Raw genomic sequence first — 17412 nt, forward strand, 5'->3', positions numbered from 1 at the left:
TTGGGGCCGGGACACCTCACCAGACCCCAAGTCAAAGCCACCTAAATCCCACACCTCCTCATTTCCCTTGCCACATCCTGCACGGGAATGCTGTGCCACAGTGGCCCCGAGCAGCCCCAGCGCTGTCCCAGCACGACCCCCATGGCCACCTCAGCCCCCCGTGGGCATCCCCAGCGACCAGAAAGGGGCAGCAGATCACAGCTCTGCTTTCCTAAGGATCAAATCCGCCTCCAGAGGAGCCCTCAATGCCTTTTCTGTGCCGACTCTGCTTTCCCTTCACGCTAAAAATAAAGAAGGCGTGAAACACAGCAAACAGCCACGGGCTCCATTTGGGATGGAGCACAGAAAACAGCAGTAGTACCGGGATCAGGACAGGGATGGAAGGGACTGGGATGGAGCGGGGTGCACGTGGGGCCAATGGGGCAGTGGATGGACACACGGCCTCAGTCTGCAGACAGACTGACACTGCCCGAGGTCACGCTGGAGCAGAGCACTCGGGGCAAGAGCAGGACACAACGCACAGAGCATTTACTCAGCACTGCCAGAAAATTCAGCCCCGCCACGAGCTGCTCTCTCACGCAGAGCTCTTTCCTCTCATCCTCCCTTGTTTTGTTACAAAACGCTGAGCTGATGCCTGGAGTTTGCAGGAAAACAGAGCCCACTGCGTGCCGTGCTCTGCGGATCATCCCTCCTGCGAGGACAGCATCGTGACAAACCCTGCAGCACTCACAGCAGCACCAAGACACACACCCCACGGACACAGCCGTGGGTGCCCGGGAGCCACACTGCTCCCACCACCCCACGCAGGAGGGAGAACAGAGTGCTCCCCCAGGGCAAAAAGGCAGAGATACGGACGATCTCCCTCCCAGCACACACAGCCTCGGTGTGGCAGTGATGGGGGGACGCCCTCACCCCCACCCACCCCAAATAGGGTCCCTGTGCAATGTCCCACGTCCTGCTGCACAGCTCCCCATTGCAGGAACACATCTGCAGGCACTGCCCTTCCTGAACCCCCACAGAGACCCCGAAGCCCCGCAGATGTTATCTCTGCACAAGGTCACAGCCCGTGCATCACCCAGAGCAAGGGGGGGAGCACCGCTGCTTTATAGGCACAACCGATGTGACAACACAGCAGCGGGTTTCTGTGTGACACACAGGCAGCACTGACCTTGCAGGGAGAAGAGCAAAGGAGCACACAGCTCATCAGTCTGCTCGTGAGCTTTCTGGATCCCTTCGGAGACGGAGCTTTAAGCCATTAAGTAATCAAACCTCAATTGCACAGCAGCTCCTGCAGTGCCCCATGGTGCTGGGAGGCACAACTGGGCTCTGCACGGAGCAGGTGTGGGTCTGGGGCACGCAGGGTGTGTCCAGTGCATGTGGTGTGGGGCTGGTGCACGGAGGATGGGGCTGAGGCTCCCAGTGGGATTCTGGTGCGTGGAAGGTGGGTTTGGTGCACTCAGTGGGGTTCTGGAGCATGCCATATGGGCATGACGCACATCATATGGGTACGATGCATCAAGGGTGGGTCTGGTACGCGGGGTGGGGGTGCACCAGCGGGACGGTGACCACAATACGTGCGATTCCCACTGCAGGGCCCAGTGCATGCAATAGGGCTTCAGCCCCTGCGCTGCTGCTCCGTGGGCACTGCGGGGCTGCTGCGTACGGTGCAGGGCTGGAGCACGCGTGACGTGTGTCCGGTGTGTGCCATGGGGTGTGCTGCCTGCGATGCGGCTGTGCTGCGGGCCCGATGCACTGCCTTCCCCGAGCACCCCCTGCCGTTAAGCATCCCGCCCCCGGGGACACGCAGCCCCCCCTCCGTCCCCTGACCCCCCATATCGGACCCCCGGTGCCCCCTCCCTGCTCACCTGCGCGGGGCCCGCGGCTCTCGGGGGCGGCAGCGCCGGGCTCAGCGACCTGGAGAGGAAAGGAGAGAGCGGGGGGGTTAGCCGGGGGGTGTGGGGGGGCGCTGAGCGGGGCCGGGACCCCCACCACCATCCCGCGGCCTCCATCACCTGCGCCGGCCTCCATGGGTGCGGCGGCGGCGGAGGGAGGGAGGGATGGAGCTGCCAGGGAGGGATGGAGGCAGGAGGGAGGGATGGAGGCAGGAGGGAGGGATGAGCCTCGCAGCTGCGTAATTTGCCTCTCTCTCCTCTGCGCTCTTAAAGCGACGGCAGCGCGGGTGCCCCCCCGCGGGGTTTCCCTGGTTTCTATGGTAACATCCTTCCACCCCCCCCCCAAAAAAAAGAAGAAAAAAAAAAAGGCAGGAAAAATAAAAAGTCGGGCTTCCAAACCGCTCCGCATCCTCCCGCCCCACTCATAGCGCAAAAAAATGCTTCGGTTTTTGGCAGCTGGAGAGGAGCGGGGCGGATCAGCAGAGCGGGGCTACGGCAATGGGGACAGCGGAGCTCGGATGTGGGGCGGGGGCTCCCAAAGCGATGGGGAACGGGAATTCTCTGCCACGGAGCGTGCCGTGGTTTCTCTCGGCGCTGCCCCCACGCTCCCGTCTGGAGCCGGCGGATCCTTCCCTGCCACGCGTGGAGCTGCAGCCGCGCCGAGGGGCTGCACTGCGATCGCTGCCGCAGGAGGAGCGCAACCCGGGCACTGCGTGCACGCCGACCCCGCAGCTCCGCGGACGTCCCACCCGTCTGCACGTGCGCGTGGATTTACGGAAGGAAACGGTCCGTGTGCTGGTAAGGTCAGAGCAGAGCGTGCTCCTGGACGCGCAGCAGAGCCCAACCTCGGAGGCACCTGAGCAAGAAGGAAAACCAAGCCCACGTTTCAGCCCACGGAAAAGCAGTGGTTCGCCAGCAGGCCGAGCTCCCTCTGCCTGTGCAGTTCCCAGCCCGTGGTCTCGGAGCTCTGACAAACCTGTTCTGTAAATACACTCGTCTTTCTTCCTCTGCTACTTCCAGCCAGGATTGCACCTCATTTATTCTGCTCTCGGAGCACACGTAGCCTGCTGCCCTGCCTCCAGTTTATCCCTGCTTGCCTCCTGCTCACCTCCAGCCTCCTTTTGTATCTGCAGCTCCTGGTGGATCCAGTGCACGGCCTCTGTCCATGAAAGAGCAAATTAATGAGTTCTCACCTCAGCTGCCACTGGAGCTGCTCTCACTGGCCTGGCAATGGCAGACATGGTGCAGGCAGCAGCTCTGCTGCAATGCATATTCATTTCAGGTGCCTTCAGGGGAAGAAATGGTTTCTCCTCCTCTCCCTGCCTGCTCTCTGTGCTGTTTCCCTCCCTAGGCCTTGCTGTGGCTGTCTGCCTCCAGCACACACCGTGCCCATGGTGTTGTCTCAGCAGTGCCCATCACGTCTGTGTGAGCTCAGGAGTTACCACCAGGCTGAGCGAGGCAGGACACGCTGCTGTGAGAGCTGGAAGGGCACAGGAGATGTCACGAGCAAGAGAGATGCAATCCATCCCTTCCACGGGGAGCACGGGGTTAGTGGGGCACGTGGGGGTGTAACCCACACCGAGGGCTGGAAGGTCAGGGTGACAGTACCACCCAACCTTTGATGTCTGAAGATCCCAAATGAGCCCAAATGAAAGCGAGGTGACAGTTTTGATCCTTCAGAACAAACATCAGGAGCTCAGGAAACGACTTTGTTTTATTGACTCCAGATAAAGAGGTGTCAGCATGCACAAAGCACTGGGATGCTCTGTGTGGAGCACCAAATGCACACAACCACTCCGTGCTTCCAACACATGACAATTACCAACGTGATAAAGCGTGCTAAAAGCTCTCATAAATCAGATAAAAACACAAAGGATCACTAACATTTCAGCCAAACAGATATTTTCAGGTCGGCCCGTGCATGAATACAGCTGTCAGTCCTCGTGGAAATGTGCCCCAGGTGCCCCACAGCACGGGGCGTTGCAGGGGTTCGAGGATGTAGGATTTGTTCCTGACCTCAAGGACAGCACAAGTCTCCATCTCAACGCACGGTGGCGATGCTGCAGCCAGCCTGCTAGAGCTCAACACATCAAACACTGAACACTCTTTGAAGTAAGTAGTTTTGAACAGATTCGAAGATAGCTTAAAGGACTTCTTTTCTCTTACTGACCTTGGTACCTAATTAACACACACAAGCCAAAAATAACCTATTTTCCAGTGCTGGAATCTGAGAAAGGCTTTCAAGAACTGTCATAAAGTCCCTCGTGCTGTAAATGTCTTAGGGGGAGCGTGTATTTTAGCTCCCTCTTACCAACAGAGTAACAGCTCGTTTTATGAACATCCACACATTGAAACAGAACACACCAGAGAACGCCTTGCCAAGCCATACTGCAGCTCCACCAGCACCAGCTCCTTACCAGGCAGTTCTGAGAGCTCACGGGAAGGAAAGAGAGCTGTGCTGGTTTCACAAGAGTTCCATTTCTTTGCAGGAGAAAAATAAAACAGAATGGTATTTTTATGATCTTATCTGAGTGCTCCGTGGTTTCAGTGAGCAGCGAACATGAGGCCAGCAGTGGCTGTGATGTCTGCAAACGGAGCGTGCTGAGCGAGCTCGATCACCAGCTGCTTCTGCAGAACGAGGAGGATGTAGAATTTGGCTGCCACTTCTTTCCTGTTATTCTTCCGACACAGCCCCCGAAAGCTGAAGGAACTCACTCCGGATCTGTCCAGGTGCTGCAGAAGGAAAGAGAAGCAGTTGGGTCACGGGAAGTCAGAGCTCATCGAGTCTGAGCTGAACAGTGCTGCTCGGAGCAATCATTTCCCACCTGAAGGCCCTGAGTGGGATCTCGTCAGGCATTTACCTGTGGCTCTTAACACTGCATTGCCATAACACTGTAATATAACCTACATAGGTTACTAACATCTACGTGTGCCCACAGCTCCACTGAATTCAGTGAACCAGCACTGAAGCATACGAGGAAGCCCATCTGGAATGGTTTTCATGACACAAGCTGATAAAAATCCCACACCCCATTCGTGGGATACAGAACACCAGCTACACCACAGGCAATTCCAGCCAACCCATCAGCAGTACTGCTTGTTTGTTCGTGGGTGTTCACATAATTAAGCAAACAAAAAGGCTGCAGAGCCCTGCTGGAGCCACGGGGAAAAGTCAGGCTGGGAGCAAGGTCTGGTGTGCTTTGCTTTGGCAGAAGCTCAGCACCAAGGTGACCCTGCAGGGGTTTGGACATTGGGTGCTGGGACAGCTGGTGCTGCCTCCCAAGGTGCCTGCCATGTTCCTGCTGATGGAGCATGTGGTATCACACAGCTTCACCAGCCCTGAAATTCTTTCTGCAATGAAGGCAGATAAAAGCAGAGCCTGCCCTGCTCATTTTGAGGCATCTTGAAAGCTCTGGGGCATTAAAACCTTTTAGAGAAGGGGTTACCATCTGTAGCACAACTAGCACTCTTTCCCACAGCCTTAATCTCAGCAACAGCTCACGCAGATCAACAGCCAAATGAAGGCATCCTGCAATGCACAGTGGAGGTCCAGCAAACCTGCAGGCAGTAGGGACTGGGCTTTGTAGGGATGCTGAAGAGAACAAGGTGTTAGTGCTACAGCAAGCACTGCAAGCCACAGTTCAGAAAATGCTAGCAATTCCAGCAGCTGTGGGAGAGTGGACACGATGTCAGGCACTCAGAGTCCCCGTTTCCTCCTCAAACACCCAACAAAACACAGCTACACTCTGCACATGGCACACTCTGATATGCTACACAGTTTCCATCAGAAATCAACACTTGATTTGGGCTTCTTATTTCAAAACCCAGCACTGTTACCTGCAAAGTTTTTAATAAGTGAAGCGTTCGTTTGCCCCACTTAATTTCTTCGTTGTCCTTGTTTTTCATTTCTAGCTCCTTGATGGGAAACACAAGAGAAAGTTAGGGAGCAGAAGCATTAAAAATTGGAAGTACACCAAAACCCACTGTAAACTCGTGGAGTTATAACTATTTCTTTTTAAGTACTTCTGTGAAATAATGCAGTTCTGTTCCACAGTGTCAGAACTGTCAGCTTTCAGTACACATATGTTTGTTACCTCAGCTTGCTGCACTGGAGCTTCTCGGCCCATTGAATTATTCACCAGTGTGGAGCTCCCAGAGGAAGCTGCTTCATCCTGCTGGCAGAGCAGAAAGGTGCAGCAATTGGTATCACAATTCATGCATTATTATTCTGTACAGTAACGATTCTGCTCAAATAATTGATTGCTCCAAATGTTTTCCAAAAGAATTTAATAGCTGCTATTTCTACCGTGCCTTTTCTCACATAGGATCTGCCCTCATTTAGGCCCAAGCCTTGAGTTTTCTCCTGCCACCAAGTCCAGTTCTGCCACTCTTTGCTGACTTTGAGTTCCATACACTCCTAAGAGTCCCCTTTCACATTAAAGATGGCAGAAATACATGTTTTGTTATTGCTTCAGTTGCTCAACTTCTGACACAAAAGATGAGCATAACCATCTTTAGAAATGATAAAACATCTTTTCTCTACAAACAGGCTGTGCTTTATATCAAGGTTCCAGTCATACTTGGTGACTGTACTGAAATCTATACCAATTAACAGACATTTTAATCAACGGTTCATTCATTGTGAGAGTCTGCCAACATGCTTCTAAATAAACCTTCCTGAAGTGAAAGGCTTTTCAAACGTATGTTAATAATTTCTTAACCTGTTTGGAAGGGAACCCCGACATAAAACGAAGCCAGGAAGTACATTTGGGACTGCACAACACATGGAAACTGCTCACGAGGGTTTCACCAAAGCCGTTCACGGTTTCATTCCTGCCATTCCGTGCTGTCAGTACAAACAAACCATCGTCAGTTTTTCTCTCAGCCTCTGAGCAGTCCAACTCCTGCAGGTAACTTGATTCATCAGTTATCAGCATCTCTGTACGGACAAATAAACACAGGGCTTAAGATGAAGTGACTGTTAGCTGCCCTTAGAACAACAAAGTTTGTTATAATTAACACAGCCAACTTCGGTGACAGCTGAAACGTTTTGACCTTTGATTTGGAGAACAGTGCACACTGTGCACGCCTGAAACCTCATATAACACACAGAGTATTTGTTAACAGCTAGTTCTGCCACAACAGAATTAAAACATTACCTGTGGCATCTTGCTCCTTCCTTGTTCTTTCCATCTCATCCTCCATCTGCAGTACATTTCTTCCCATCTCGAATCCCCTGCTCTTGAAGCATCTTGCAAACAACTGAAAGCAATTATTTTGATTTGCTTACTTCCAGAATACAGTGTTAGATTATATGCAAGCATCAAAGCAAAGCTTGAGTCACATGTTGATTGCTGCACCCCAGATCTGCATTAGGTCATTTAAAAATGCAGACAAAAAAAAAAGGAAGAGCCCTTTGGCAGTGAACTCTAGGAAGAAATGTCTTAGGAACAGCTAAGGATCAGGCTGTAATTCTGCATCTCGACTCTAAGAGGTGAAGCTGATCTGCTCCATGGAAGCTGCTGAGCTGTTCTCCTGCAGACCCTGCCTCCCTGATCTCTGGCATACACGACAGAGGAAGTGCAGTGCAATTAGCACGAGGCTGCAGTGCAGGGTTAGCCCTGCACCTCCCTCCATTTCCTCACATACAAGTTGATCTTCCTTTATTTTACCATCATCCCTAAACTTACAGCTTCTTCGAGTGATCAGATAACAAATGGGGGCACAGAAGGATTTGATAAATCACATTTCCATGAAGCAAATATCTCTCCCTGGCACAAAGAGGGTCTGTGAGCATGGGAAGGGTGTTCTGACCTGCCCTCCTCACCCACAGGACACGGAGATCAGAACCTCTGAGGCACCTGAAAAGCAATGTCTCCTGAGTGCTGTTCAGCTGGAAGCTCAATCTCCAGTTGGGAAAGCACAGAACAAATTGGCATACCATTTCTTTCAAAGTCATTAACGATTTAATAATAATGTTTTAGCCTGATGTACCTTTAAAGGAAACGCAGAAGAAAGATGTGGTCCCATATTGATTACAGAGCAGAAAGAAAACAACATAAAACACACACACACACAAAAAGTAGGAATAAAATGGACAGAAATAACTAAAGAAAGAAGCACATCAGTGTACAGGCAGTTAGGTGCTGTTCTGTGAAATGAAAGATCAATACTCAAGGTTGGTTGGGTTTCTTTATCATTTTTTACTTATCTTTACCATTTGTAGCTTAGCATGAAACAAGGGCTGCACGGGTTGGGACAGGAGTGTTTCTGCTCCTCCTGATTCTTTCCACACCATCATTTGTTTGGTTGGAGGTGCGAGGTCTAATGTATCAAGGACATCTGTGCAGTTGTTAAGCTGGCGGTACATAACTTCACAGCTGAACTCCTTGTCTACATCCACAAGCAACTTCCTCTTCCTTTTATTTCTTTTCCTCCGCTTGAATCCTAAAGAGATCAAGTATTCAACAAATAAAAAAACCACTGACCTCAGTATGCATATTATCACCAGAGGTCCCTCCCATTGTTAATAACTCAGTGATCCTGCAGCCTCTCTCACAGCCACATCTATCAGAAGTGGGGACAGCTGAAGACCCTCAGCTAATCCTCCCCTTCAGCCACATGTTTTTTGTTTGCAATTACAAAATTCAAAGCTGAGTGGTTCAACCCTCCCATTTCTGATGGAGGCATGTTTTTCAGTAGCCATTACGGGGCAGACATACACAAACGAGGTCCCATCTTCAGAAAACTGAAGAGTGAAGAGAAGCACTGTGAGTAAATGGACAGCTGGAGACCTCCTGACTTCACAATCAAAGTCTAAGAGGATGCTCTGTTCCCCCAGAAGCTTTTGTGAAGTTTACTGTCTGTATTCTTGCACAGGAAACCCACACGTGTTTAACTACAGGAGGCATGAATACTGCACTGAAGAATCAGGAACATAGAGACCTAATGAGAACACGTGATACATGAACAGGTCTGAGTAAGATATCTTTAATCCATCAGGAATTAATTGTCCCAAGAACTTCCGATGTACTCAACAGGTTTCATTATCTCATAATTAACATCTGCATTTGTCAGTTTACTACTTTGGCAATTATATTGAGATATAGATTGTAAACACAAAATAGAAATGCTGATTGGTTGTACAGCCATAGCTTCCTGGTTCTTCTCTTGGCAGGCTGGAAAATCCCAGTCTCCTAAAGACCATATTAATATGAACATTTGCTAATGGCCACCACCAGAATAGCTGAGATCTAGATTTACTCACAGATGAAAAGAGACATTTTTTCTTTTTTCAGTAAAGACAAAAGATCACGAAACAATATTTCCACAAAGCCTCAAAATTACAAGGTTGTCATTTTACACACAAAAGGTCGTGGAGGTGTCACTGGCAATAAGAGCTTGGCTGAACTTTTGGTAACACTGCTGAGCAGGCTGCACTGCTAGCTGAACTGCAGAGCAGCAGCCCTTGGTTTGGTATGAGGAAGGAACTGTAAGCAGAGAACTGGGCAGATCAGATAATACCAACCCAGCTGATACTGGTCTTCTATAGGAATGATCATAAAACAGGACTCTGACAGCAGGAGCAAACGAAAGTGAAAATAATGTTTTGCAAATATTTATGCTAAGAAGAAAAACAAACACAGCATTGCAAACAGTCAGCAAGAAACTGATGAAATTCTGACCTGTATCATCAACTGGCTCAAGCACAAATCCTTCTTCTTTAGACAAAGGTGTTGATTCATTCGTGAGATGATTTTCTGTCTTAACTGCAGTGTCTGCATGGTTGGACTCAGCTGCAAGGAAACCCAGATAATAAATTCTCCACCTCACAACATTCAAGACTGATAGCAGGCCAGAGTTTGCAAACTCTGATTTAGTTTGTAATCTCACAATGACCTTAACCAGTACATCTGCATCGCTGCTGCTTATGTTCTGCTGACACAAGACCCTATTGGGCAGGTAGTGAAACAAACTGAATACCAACAGAACAATACCAAATCAAAACAAGACTGAGAACACCTGTATGAATTACTAAGTCGTTTGTGGCTGAGATATGAAGTCAGACATACTGGTAGGTAACATTCAAAGTTACTTCATTCTGTTTCCTTTCCTCTGCAGAAGTGATATTACTGCTGCAGGGTGGATCTCCAGCAGCACAAAATATCATATGACAGAAGTGTTTCTAAGCAATGTCTAGTTACATATCTGGAATTCCTCAGTCCAATTAAATTATACCTAAAATGGTGAATGACATGTATTAGAAAAACAGGAAACGAAACTAACAAAGGAAAAGGGCCTGAGATATTATTCTGTGCAAGCAAAGCTGAATGGGAATTAACTGAGGCACTCACACAGGAGCAGAGTTCACATGAGGCAGGAGGAGGTGCTGCCAACTCACCAGCTGTGCTGTTCTCTTGCTGATCTTGTGGCAAAGGAAGTTCTTCCTCCATATCAAGAATGTCATTAATTAGGCTGTTTTGCTCATCCCTCAACAGGATTTCTTAAATACAAAACACAAAGTTGAATTGTTCTGAGCCTCAGTGGTCATGAAGTAGCCCAATGCAGCCTAATGTAACTTATAATAAATATAAATCAAATTACTTGGTAATAAATATAAATACAATGCTTTTAACGATAAAATAAAATTAAAATCTTTAGTTTTTGCTTAGTGACATCTAAATGATTATAGATACAGTGCTAAGTTGCAAAAAATGCAGCATAAAAACAGGACAGAATAAGAACTTCTGTTTGAAAACGATTTTCATGCTGCTTCGTTTGTTTTCCTGTAATAAAAAAAAAAAAAAAAAGAAAACATTTTGAAGGAAAGCAATTCTGTGGATCTACCAATCATGTCTGCACCAGCCTCCTCATCCCCGAAGCAGTCCTGCTTGGGGCAGTACAGATCTTCCTGCAGGGCAGGCTTGCCTCCACTCAAGCTGGCAGAGCTGTGATCAGCCACGAGGTTGCTGCTGCTCATCAGAACACCAACGCTGAGGTAGCTCTGCTTTCCCAGTGTGTCCGATTCCTCATCTGAACAGACACAGAATTTCTCGTGTTGCATCTGAATGGATTTATGGGAAACATGTATTTATCCATCTCCTGAGTTCTTCCAACAGTTTTCAAAAGATGGTAGGACATCCCACGCCTCGAATGGAATGGACAAAAGTCAATTTTATCTAACGTGGTGAAAAACACCCAACGTTGGGGTTGATTCTCCATCTACAATATCACATTCTATTACTTAGGCAGAGTACTTAGAGAGAACTTTAAGCATGAGAGCACATGACAGGCCAGTCGGCACAAACATAAACAGATACTCCTTTAGTAATGATTTTTTCACATAGAGAAATTACTCACTGTACAACACTTTGCGTAAAACATACTTTTCCTTATGGAATATTTCTAATTTCTCAACTTCTCTCACCAAAGTTCCTATCACAGAGAAGTACATTGCTTTCATAATCCTCTTTAAGTGTGATGTCTTCAGCTCTGCTCTGATTCAAGGTAAAATGCTCAGCAACATCAATGGCACTGATAAAAAAAACATTTTACAAAATACAGGATGAACTGAAACTCATTCACCATTTCACTCAACTGTGAAAACTTCTTGCTAACCAATTGTGCCAAAAAACCCCAAAAGGTAACTCCTGTTTTCTGTGGTGCTGAACGTACCCCACCACCTGATCCTCATCTGTGGAGAGAAAACCATCATCCCCCAAAGCCACGAGCATTCAAGCTATCTAAGATTGGACTCATGAAAATCACTGCTTTGAATTTCCTCTAAAAGCTCAAAATAAGGCTTATGTGAGTTTGGTCACAGGCCCTACTAACTCCCAGACACTTGTCACATAGAAGGTATAATAATATCCCACTATCTTAATATTCCACTGTCATCTTTAAATCAAACCATAGGGTAGGCAGAAAAGAGATGAAGATATGGCACACTGGAATACTTGAATGAATGGAATAACCAGCATTATCTCCCAGCTGTACTTACAAAATACTTGAGACTTACAGGTCCCCTCAAGCTGCACTTATGGTGAGGTGCAGAGAAAATCTCTGTTGAAGTCCACTGTCCTGGCTCACTTGGAAACACATCTTAGCCTCCTGCTTTTATCACTTTTTCTACATTTTTGCTGATTCATACCAAAAAGCCAAAGAAACACACTGGCTTTTCAATGGGAGCAAAGCTTACTACAGCTGAAGAAACACTCAGGGCCCAAAGAGCAAGGGACTAGAAATGAAAAGCATTTACACAGCAAACCAGTATGACATCGTGAGGCTACAAACCACAGGCTCTGTGGTGCTACAGCAGTATTTGTGCTAACTTTTACATCTCCTCCCAAGACCAGGAATCTTGAAGTATGGGTTTGATTTGTTAATTTATTGTCAAAGTTTGCTGACTGAATGGACTTGGAGGAGCTCTACAAAAGCAGGCAGTGCTGTGACTGCAGCCTTGTAAAGCTCAACTCAGAATTTGGAAGAGATCCATTATCTAATCAAAACAATTCCAGGTCTCGATCAGTTAATTGTAAGGATGTCTTTTACTTCTGAAAACAGTGAAATAATGAATAAGAAGTAGGGAAGGACTTACTTTAAATCAGGTAGTGTTGCTTCAAAATCATGAAATTCTTCAGGTAAGGTAATGGACTGATAAGCAGCCTCACAGCTCTCTTCTGGAAGGTCAACGAGTCCTGAAAAAAAAAACAGAAAACAAAATGACATAAATACCAATAAAATAAAAGTAATGTTCTCCCACGTAGATATAGTAAGTCTGTAAACCTGCAGGAAGGGTCTGCTGCCATTATAAAGAACAAAAAGGTAAAGCGTGGGCAATTTGTCAGCAAGACTCCAAAGTGGAGTCTTAATTATAATTTGCATACACATTAGGAGCCGTATTTTTTACAGACAGACAGAGGAGAGGATGCTGCTGCTGGAAACCAGTACAGCTCTTGAAAAACTGTAATACATTGTGCTTGTGCACAGCTACATAAAGACACTGCAACTTCAAGTGGGTGATTATGCTTTGTTTTTCAATCCAGGGTCTATACAACACTATTCTCCAGCATCAAACAACAACTGGATGCAAATACCCAGCAGCCAGGGAATGCTGGAACAGTTCAGGTTGGGAGGGATTTCTGAAGGTCACCTAATCCAACCTTTGGCTCAAAACAGAATTAATTCTTAAGCTAAATCACTTGACTATCTCTGATGGTGGAGATTCTGCAGCATCCCTGGACAACCTGTTTCAGCATTTTACTACTGCCACTGTGAATTCTTCCCCTCTTGCAGCTAGTTAGAGTTTCCCTTGCTGGTGTGACCACTGCCTTCTGTTCTTGTGCTGTTCTTGTCCTTTACAAGCTGCTACAGCACCCATTAAAAACAGTACTATGTACTTACTGCAAGTGATTCTTCCAGTGATTTCCACGTTTACAAACATTAACTAATCATAACCACATCCTTGAAAATCAGTGTGGAGAGGGTATTCAATATTCTGCAACCAATCTAGGTCACAAAGCACATTAAGGCTGGCAACGGATGTCGGTGTTTTAAGTCTTTTCAGACAACAGTGCCTCCCCATTTGTCGCCTTAAAATGCCAAACACACAGCCTCTTTGGAAAGGATTCTGTCACCTCGGTTCCTTTCTTGCTAGCTTTGTGGCTAGAGCTCAAAACACAGCCAGATCTGGCACCAACACATTCTCAGACATGTTGTTGGAGTCATCAGTAGCGACAATTAATTATCTAGCAAAGGAAGCTGAATTCAAGCTGCTTCTTGTAGGGCCATTTAAGACATTGCTTCTTTTAAAGGAGTCAGAGAGTAGAAATTGCATCAAATTAAGATTAGCCAGACTAACCATCAGCAGTGTGCAGCACTACATTCAACGTCCTTTGAGATCAATGACGTGTACGTAACTGAAACCACCACAGTTCAGTTTAATGATAAGAGCAGAAAGTGACACAGGTGGGAAAGTGCAGAATTCTGCCCATACCTGGGCGAAAAGCTGTCTTCATTTTTGTCAGAGCTTCACTGCAGTCTGCCAGGAGGTATTTCGTTTTCCTGTGGTGGATCCGCACCACTCCCAAGAGTAAGTGTCCAGAGGTGCGCAGAGCTATTGTAAACTTGGATGATTTAAAAGAGTTGTTCAGGAGTTAATGTTTTGGGCAAAACACTGCACAGAACAGAGTTCTGGTAAAATACACCAGCTTTGTGCTGCTACAGAGGATCAGAGACAAAGGAATATTTGGAGCTAGGAGTTTCTAATGCCTTCTGACCCCAAAGCATCGCCGTGCTGAAGCCTAAGTCCCAAACCAATGCTCTAACTTGACCTAAAATGTCCCAGCTGACTGACAGTGGGAAAGACCACAACTTCTATGGAAACACTTCCAAATATTACCAGTGTAATTTGAACAAAGTTCAATTAATCATAACCCACCGAAGATGAAAATTAGACTATCAAACAGGTATTTTCATGGGGAAAAAATCCTGCTAGCACCAGCAGGAAGCCTTGGATCTCCTTTGCCATCGATTAGTGACAGTGCAAAATGTTCTCACTGTTCCCTTGGATGCAATTGCAACTGAGAGGCCAAGGACTGAGTCATGGATACTGCCTGCATCTGTGCTTGCTTGAGTCACAAATTATCTGTGATACACAAAGGATTAATGCAGAATCTTGTAAGAGTCTCCAATTACACTTATTTATATATTTACCTGCTTATAATGGTGGGCCTGGAGGGAGTCCACTGAAAGTGCAAGGATAGTAATCATATGTCAAGTTACTTACTATAAGGTCAGCAAAAAATGGTCCTCAAATGTCTGGGTACAACTCTACAATAGCTTTCTTACTCCTTTGATTTTGGTGAGGTGAATGACTTCTCTTTTTTACTGAGACAACTTCCTCAGATAGTGTCAGTTCCCAGGTTACACTGTGCACCTGCAGCTCAGAATCTCTGAGGAGGGCCCAGTGGCACAACACTGATGAGCCTGTGGCATGCTGTGGAGCAGCTCAGACCAGCACAGTAGTCCCCAGGCCTGCAGGACACTCTCTAGAGCTCCATCAGTGGAAAAATGCATTCCATAGAGTCACAGAACGGCTTAGGTTGGAGAGTACCTTAAAGATCAAATGGTTCCAACCCTCTGTCATAGGCAGGGTTGCCAACTTGCAGATCAGGGCCCCAAGACCCCACGCAGCGTGGTGCTGAGTGCCTTCAGAGAAGTCTGGGCAGCTGTGCTAACATCTCACAGAGCCCAGAGTAAAAAAATTCTTCCTAATATCTAACCTAAATCTCCCTGCTCTTAGTCTAAAGCCATTCCCCCTTCTCCTGTCACTATCAGACCATGTAAAAAGTCAGTCCTCCTCCTTGTAAGCTCTCTTCAAGTACTGGAAGGCTGCAGTGAGGTCTCCTCAGAGCCTCCTCTTCTCCAGCCTGACAACCCCCATCTCCCCCAGCCTCCTCACAGCAGAGGTGCTGCAGCCCTCTGATCACCTTCACAGCCCTCCTTTCAACGTTAACGATAAAAACATTCACATACTGTAGACGAGCATATTCCACAGACCTCCAAGAGTAAAATAACAAGCAAACTATTTCTCTTCTCATCACTTCAGGGGATCGAGACTTCACCTGAGCCAGAACCGAATGAAGCCCGAGCAGGAACTCGCCTCACGCTGCCTCCGAAGCAGCCACAACTGCTCCCAATGCCAACAGCACTTCCCCACAGCGCTCCCGCACACCTCGGGGCTCACAGACACACCTTTGGCGAGATGATCTTTCGAACGGTGGTCTCCAGATTGCACTCGATGATGTGAGCCTTGGTGAGCTTCTTCTCCCAGTGGGCGGCGAGCCAGATCTTGGCCAGCGGCCCGTGCCTGTTGATGAGCAGATGCAGGTAGAACATGGTGTCTGCCGGGCCTCCACCTGCCCCCCCCCGGAGCTCGTCCCTTCTCCCTTAGGCGAGCTGAGGGCGCGAAGGTCTCGAGGAGGACGCCTGCTGAGGCCTCAGGGAGAGCTGGAGCTGCGGGTTGGAGCTGCCAGCACCTGCGGGCACAAAGAGAGGCGTCACAGGGCTGGGGAGGAGGGATGGGAAGGGGTGCGTGGCGTGGGGGGGGCAAGGGGCGGGACAGTGTGAGTGCCACGGGACGTGGGGCGCTCACGGCACCGTGGGGTCGCGGGGTCCCGCGCTGAGGAGCGGCGCTGAGGGGCGCGGCGGCGGAGGCCCCGGAGGCCGCGGCTGTCCCTCCCGCTCCGCTCCCAGGCTCCCTCCTCCCCTCCCTCCTCTTTCTGTTCACTTCCAGCTCTCCCGCAGATTTCGTTCTGCGTTTTGGCAGCGCCGTCTCTCTGACCTTGGCTGTCTCCCTCCTCGCTGTGCTCCTGCGCTGGCAGCGTCAGTCTGGGCCGTCTCCGTCCCTCCCCTCCTTTCCCCTGGGATGCTGCAGCCCCACCGTGCCCAGGGGAGGACGTGGGGCAGGGGTTTGGGGCAGCTCCCAGCCCAGGGCAGGATCTGGGGCTGTAGATATGGAGCAGCTCCCAGCCCAGGGCAGGATCTGGGGCTGTAGATATGGGGCAGCTCCCAGCCCAGGGCAGGATTTGGGGCCGCACACCCCAATCCCAGCAGCCCTGCCCAGGACAGCTCCCAGCACCCATCACAGCCCAAGCAGCAATGCGCAGGATGCATCCCCTTCCCCTCGTCCATTGGTGACGTCCTCCCGATGGCTGCTGCCCCATCACACCGTGGGGTCGTGGCAGTCTGCACACAGACCACGCACACTCCGGTTCCTCGTCACTGCCCCAAAATGCAGAGCTCGGCAGCACGTGTTGCTGTGCTCAGGAGCAAACCATCATCGTTTCTGTTCCTCCCAGGGAACTGCGGGTGGCAGAGGCAGCAGAGTGCAGAGCTCTCCTCCCATCCCCTCTCCCTCCCGCCCGCCTGCTCCAGATCCATCCTTTCCTGCTGATTCGGGACAATCTGCGTCCTGTGACCTACTTGTCTCCGAGCGCCGAGTGGGTTGGCACTGAAGCCTCTCTAAATGTGGTTAACGTGTCAGGATGCACTTACATTTATTTTTAATTCCGTTCTTTTCTCAGCCCAGTTCTGGATGCGTCCCCGGGGATGCTGTGCTGGGGAAGTCTGTGCGCTTCGACACAGTGCAGGAGAGGAGCTGGGAGGGCAGGCACAGCCACACAGCACACATCCCTCACTGCAAACAAAACCTAACAGCATGGTGTGCATCTACATCCACCCACCAGGCAGCAAAAGAAGTGTGGGTAACCCCCAGACCCAGCTTGGCAGGAGCAGCAGCTGAATTCAATGAATTAATCCAGGCAGAAAGCCTTCCCCAAAAAAAAACCCTAGAAAAAATAATAATAAAAATGCAAGGAAACAGCTAAAAATTCTCCCGTGGTTAATTTTAACATAACCTTTCGAGTTTAATGCAGAAGGTGTGGGGGGAAGGATGAAGCTGTCACCTATCCCTGCCCTGCTGAGCAGCAAGTGGCCAGCACCAGCACCTGGATGCGTG

At 48.8% G+C, this 17412-nt stretch overlaps 1 protein-coding gene across 1 annotated transcript; it reads right to left on the reverse strand.

Annotated features, from left to right (window-relative positions):
- Positions 1–4436: 4436 nt before the first annotated feature.
- On the reverse strand, positions 4437–15791 carry RAD21L1 (RAD21 cohesin complex component like 1). The gene is made up of 13 exons (XM_065754354.1): positions 15648–15791; positions 13888–14017; positions 12490–12589; positions 11320–11426; positions 10740–10925; positions 10294–10395; positions 9578–9688; positions 8110–8339; positions 7052–7154; positions 6692–6831; positions 5972–6067; positions 5730–5807; positions 4437–4625 (listed from the first exon to the last, which is right to left on the reverse strand). The coding sequence occupies exons 1-13, from the start codon at positions 15789–15791 to the stop codon at positions 4437–4439; spliced, it is 1716 nt and encodes a 571-aa protein (XP_065610426.1).
- Positions 15792–17412: the final 1621 nt, after the last annotated feature.

The sequence above is a fragment of the Cyrtonyx montezumae genome, unplaced genomic scaffold, assembly GCF_038088225.1.
Source record: "Cyrtonyx montezumae isolate F1298 unplaced genomic scaffold, pur_monq_1.0 scaffold_9, whole genome shotgun sequence".
NCBI classification, from domain to species: domain Eukaryota; kingdom Metazoa; phylum Chordata; class Aves; order Galliformes; family Odontophoridae; genus Cyrtonyx; species Cyrtonyx montezumae.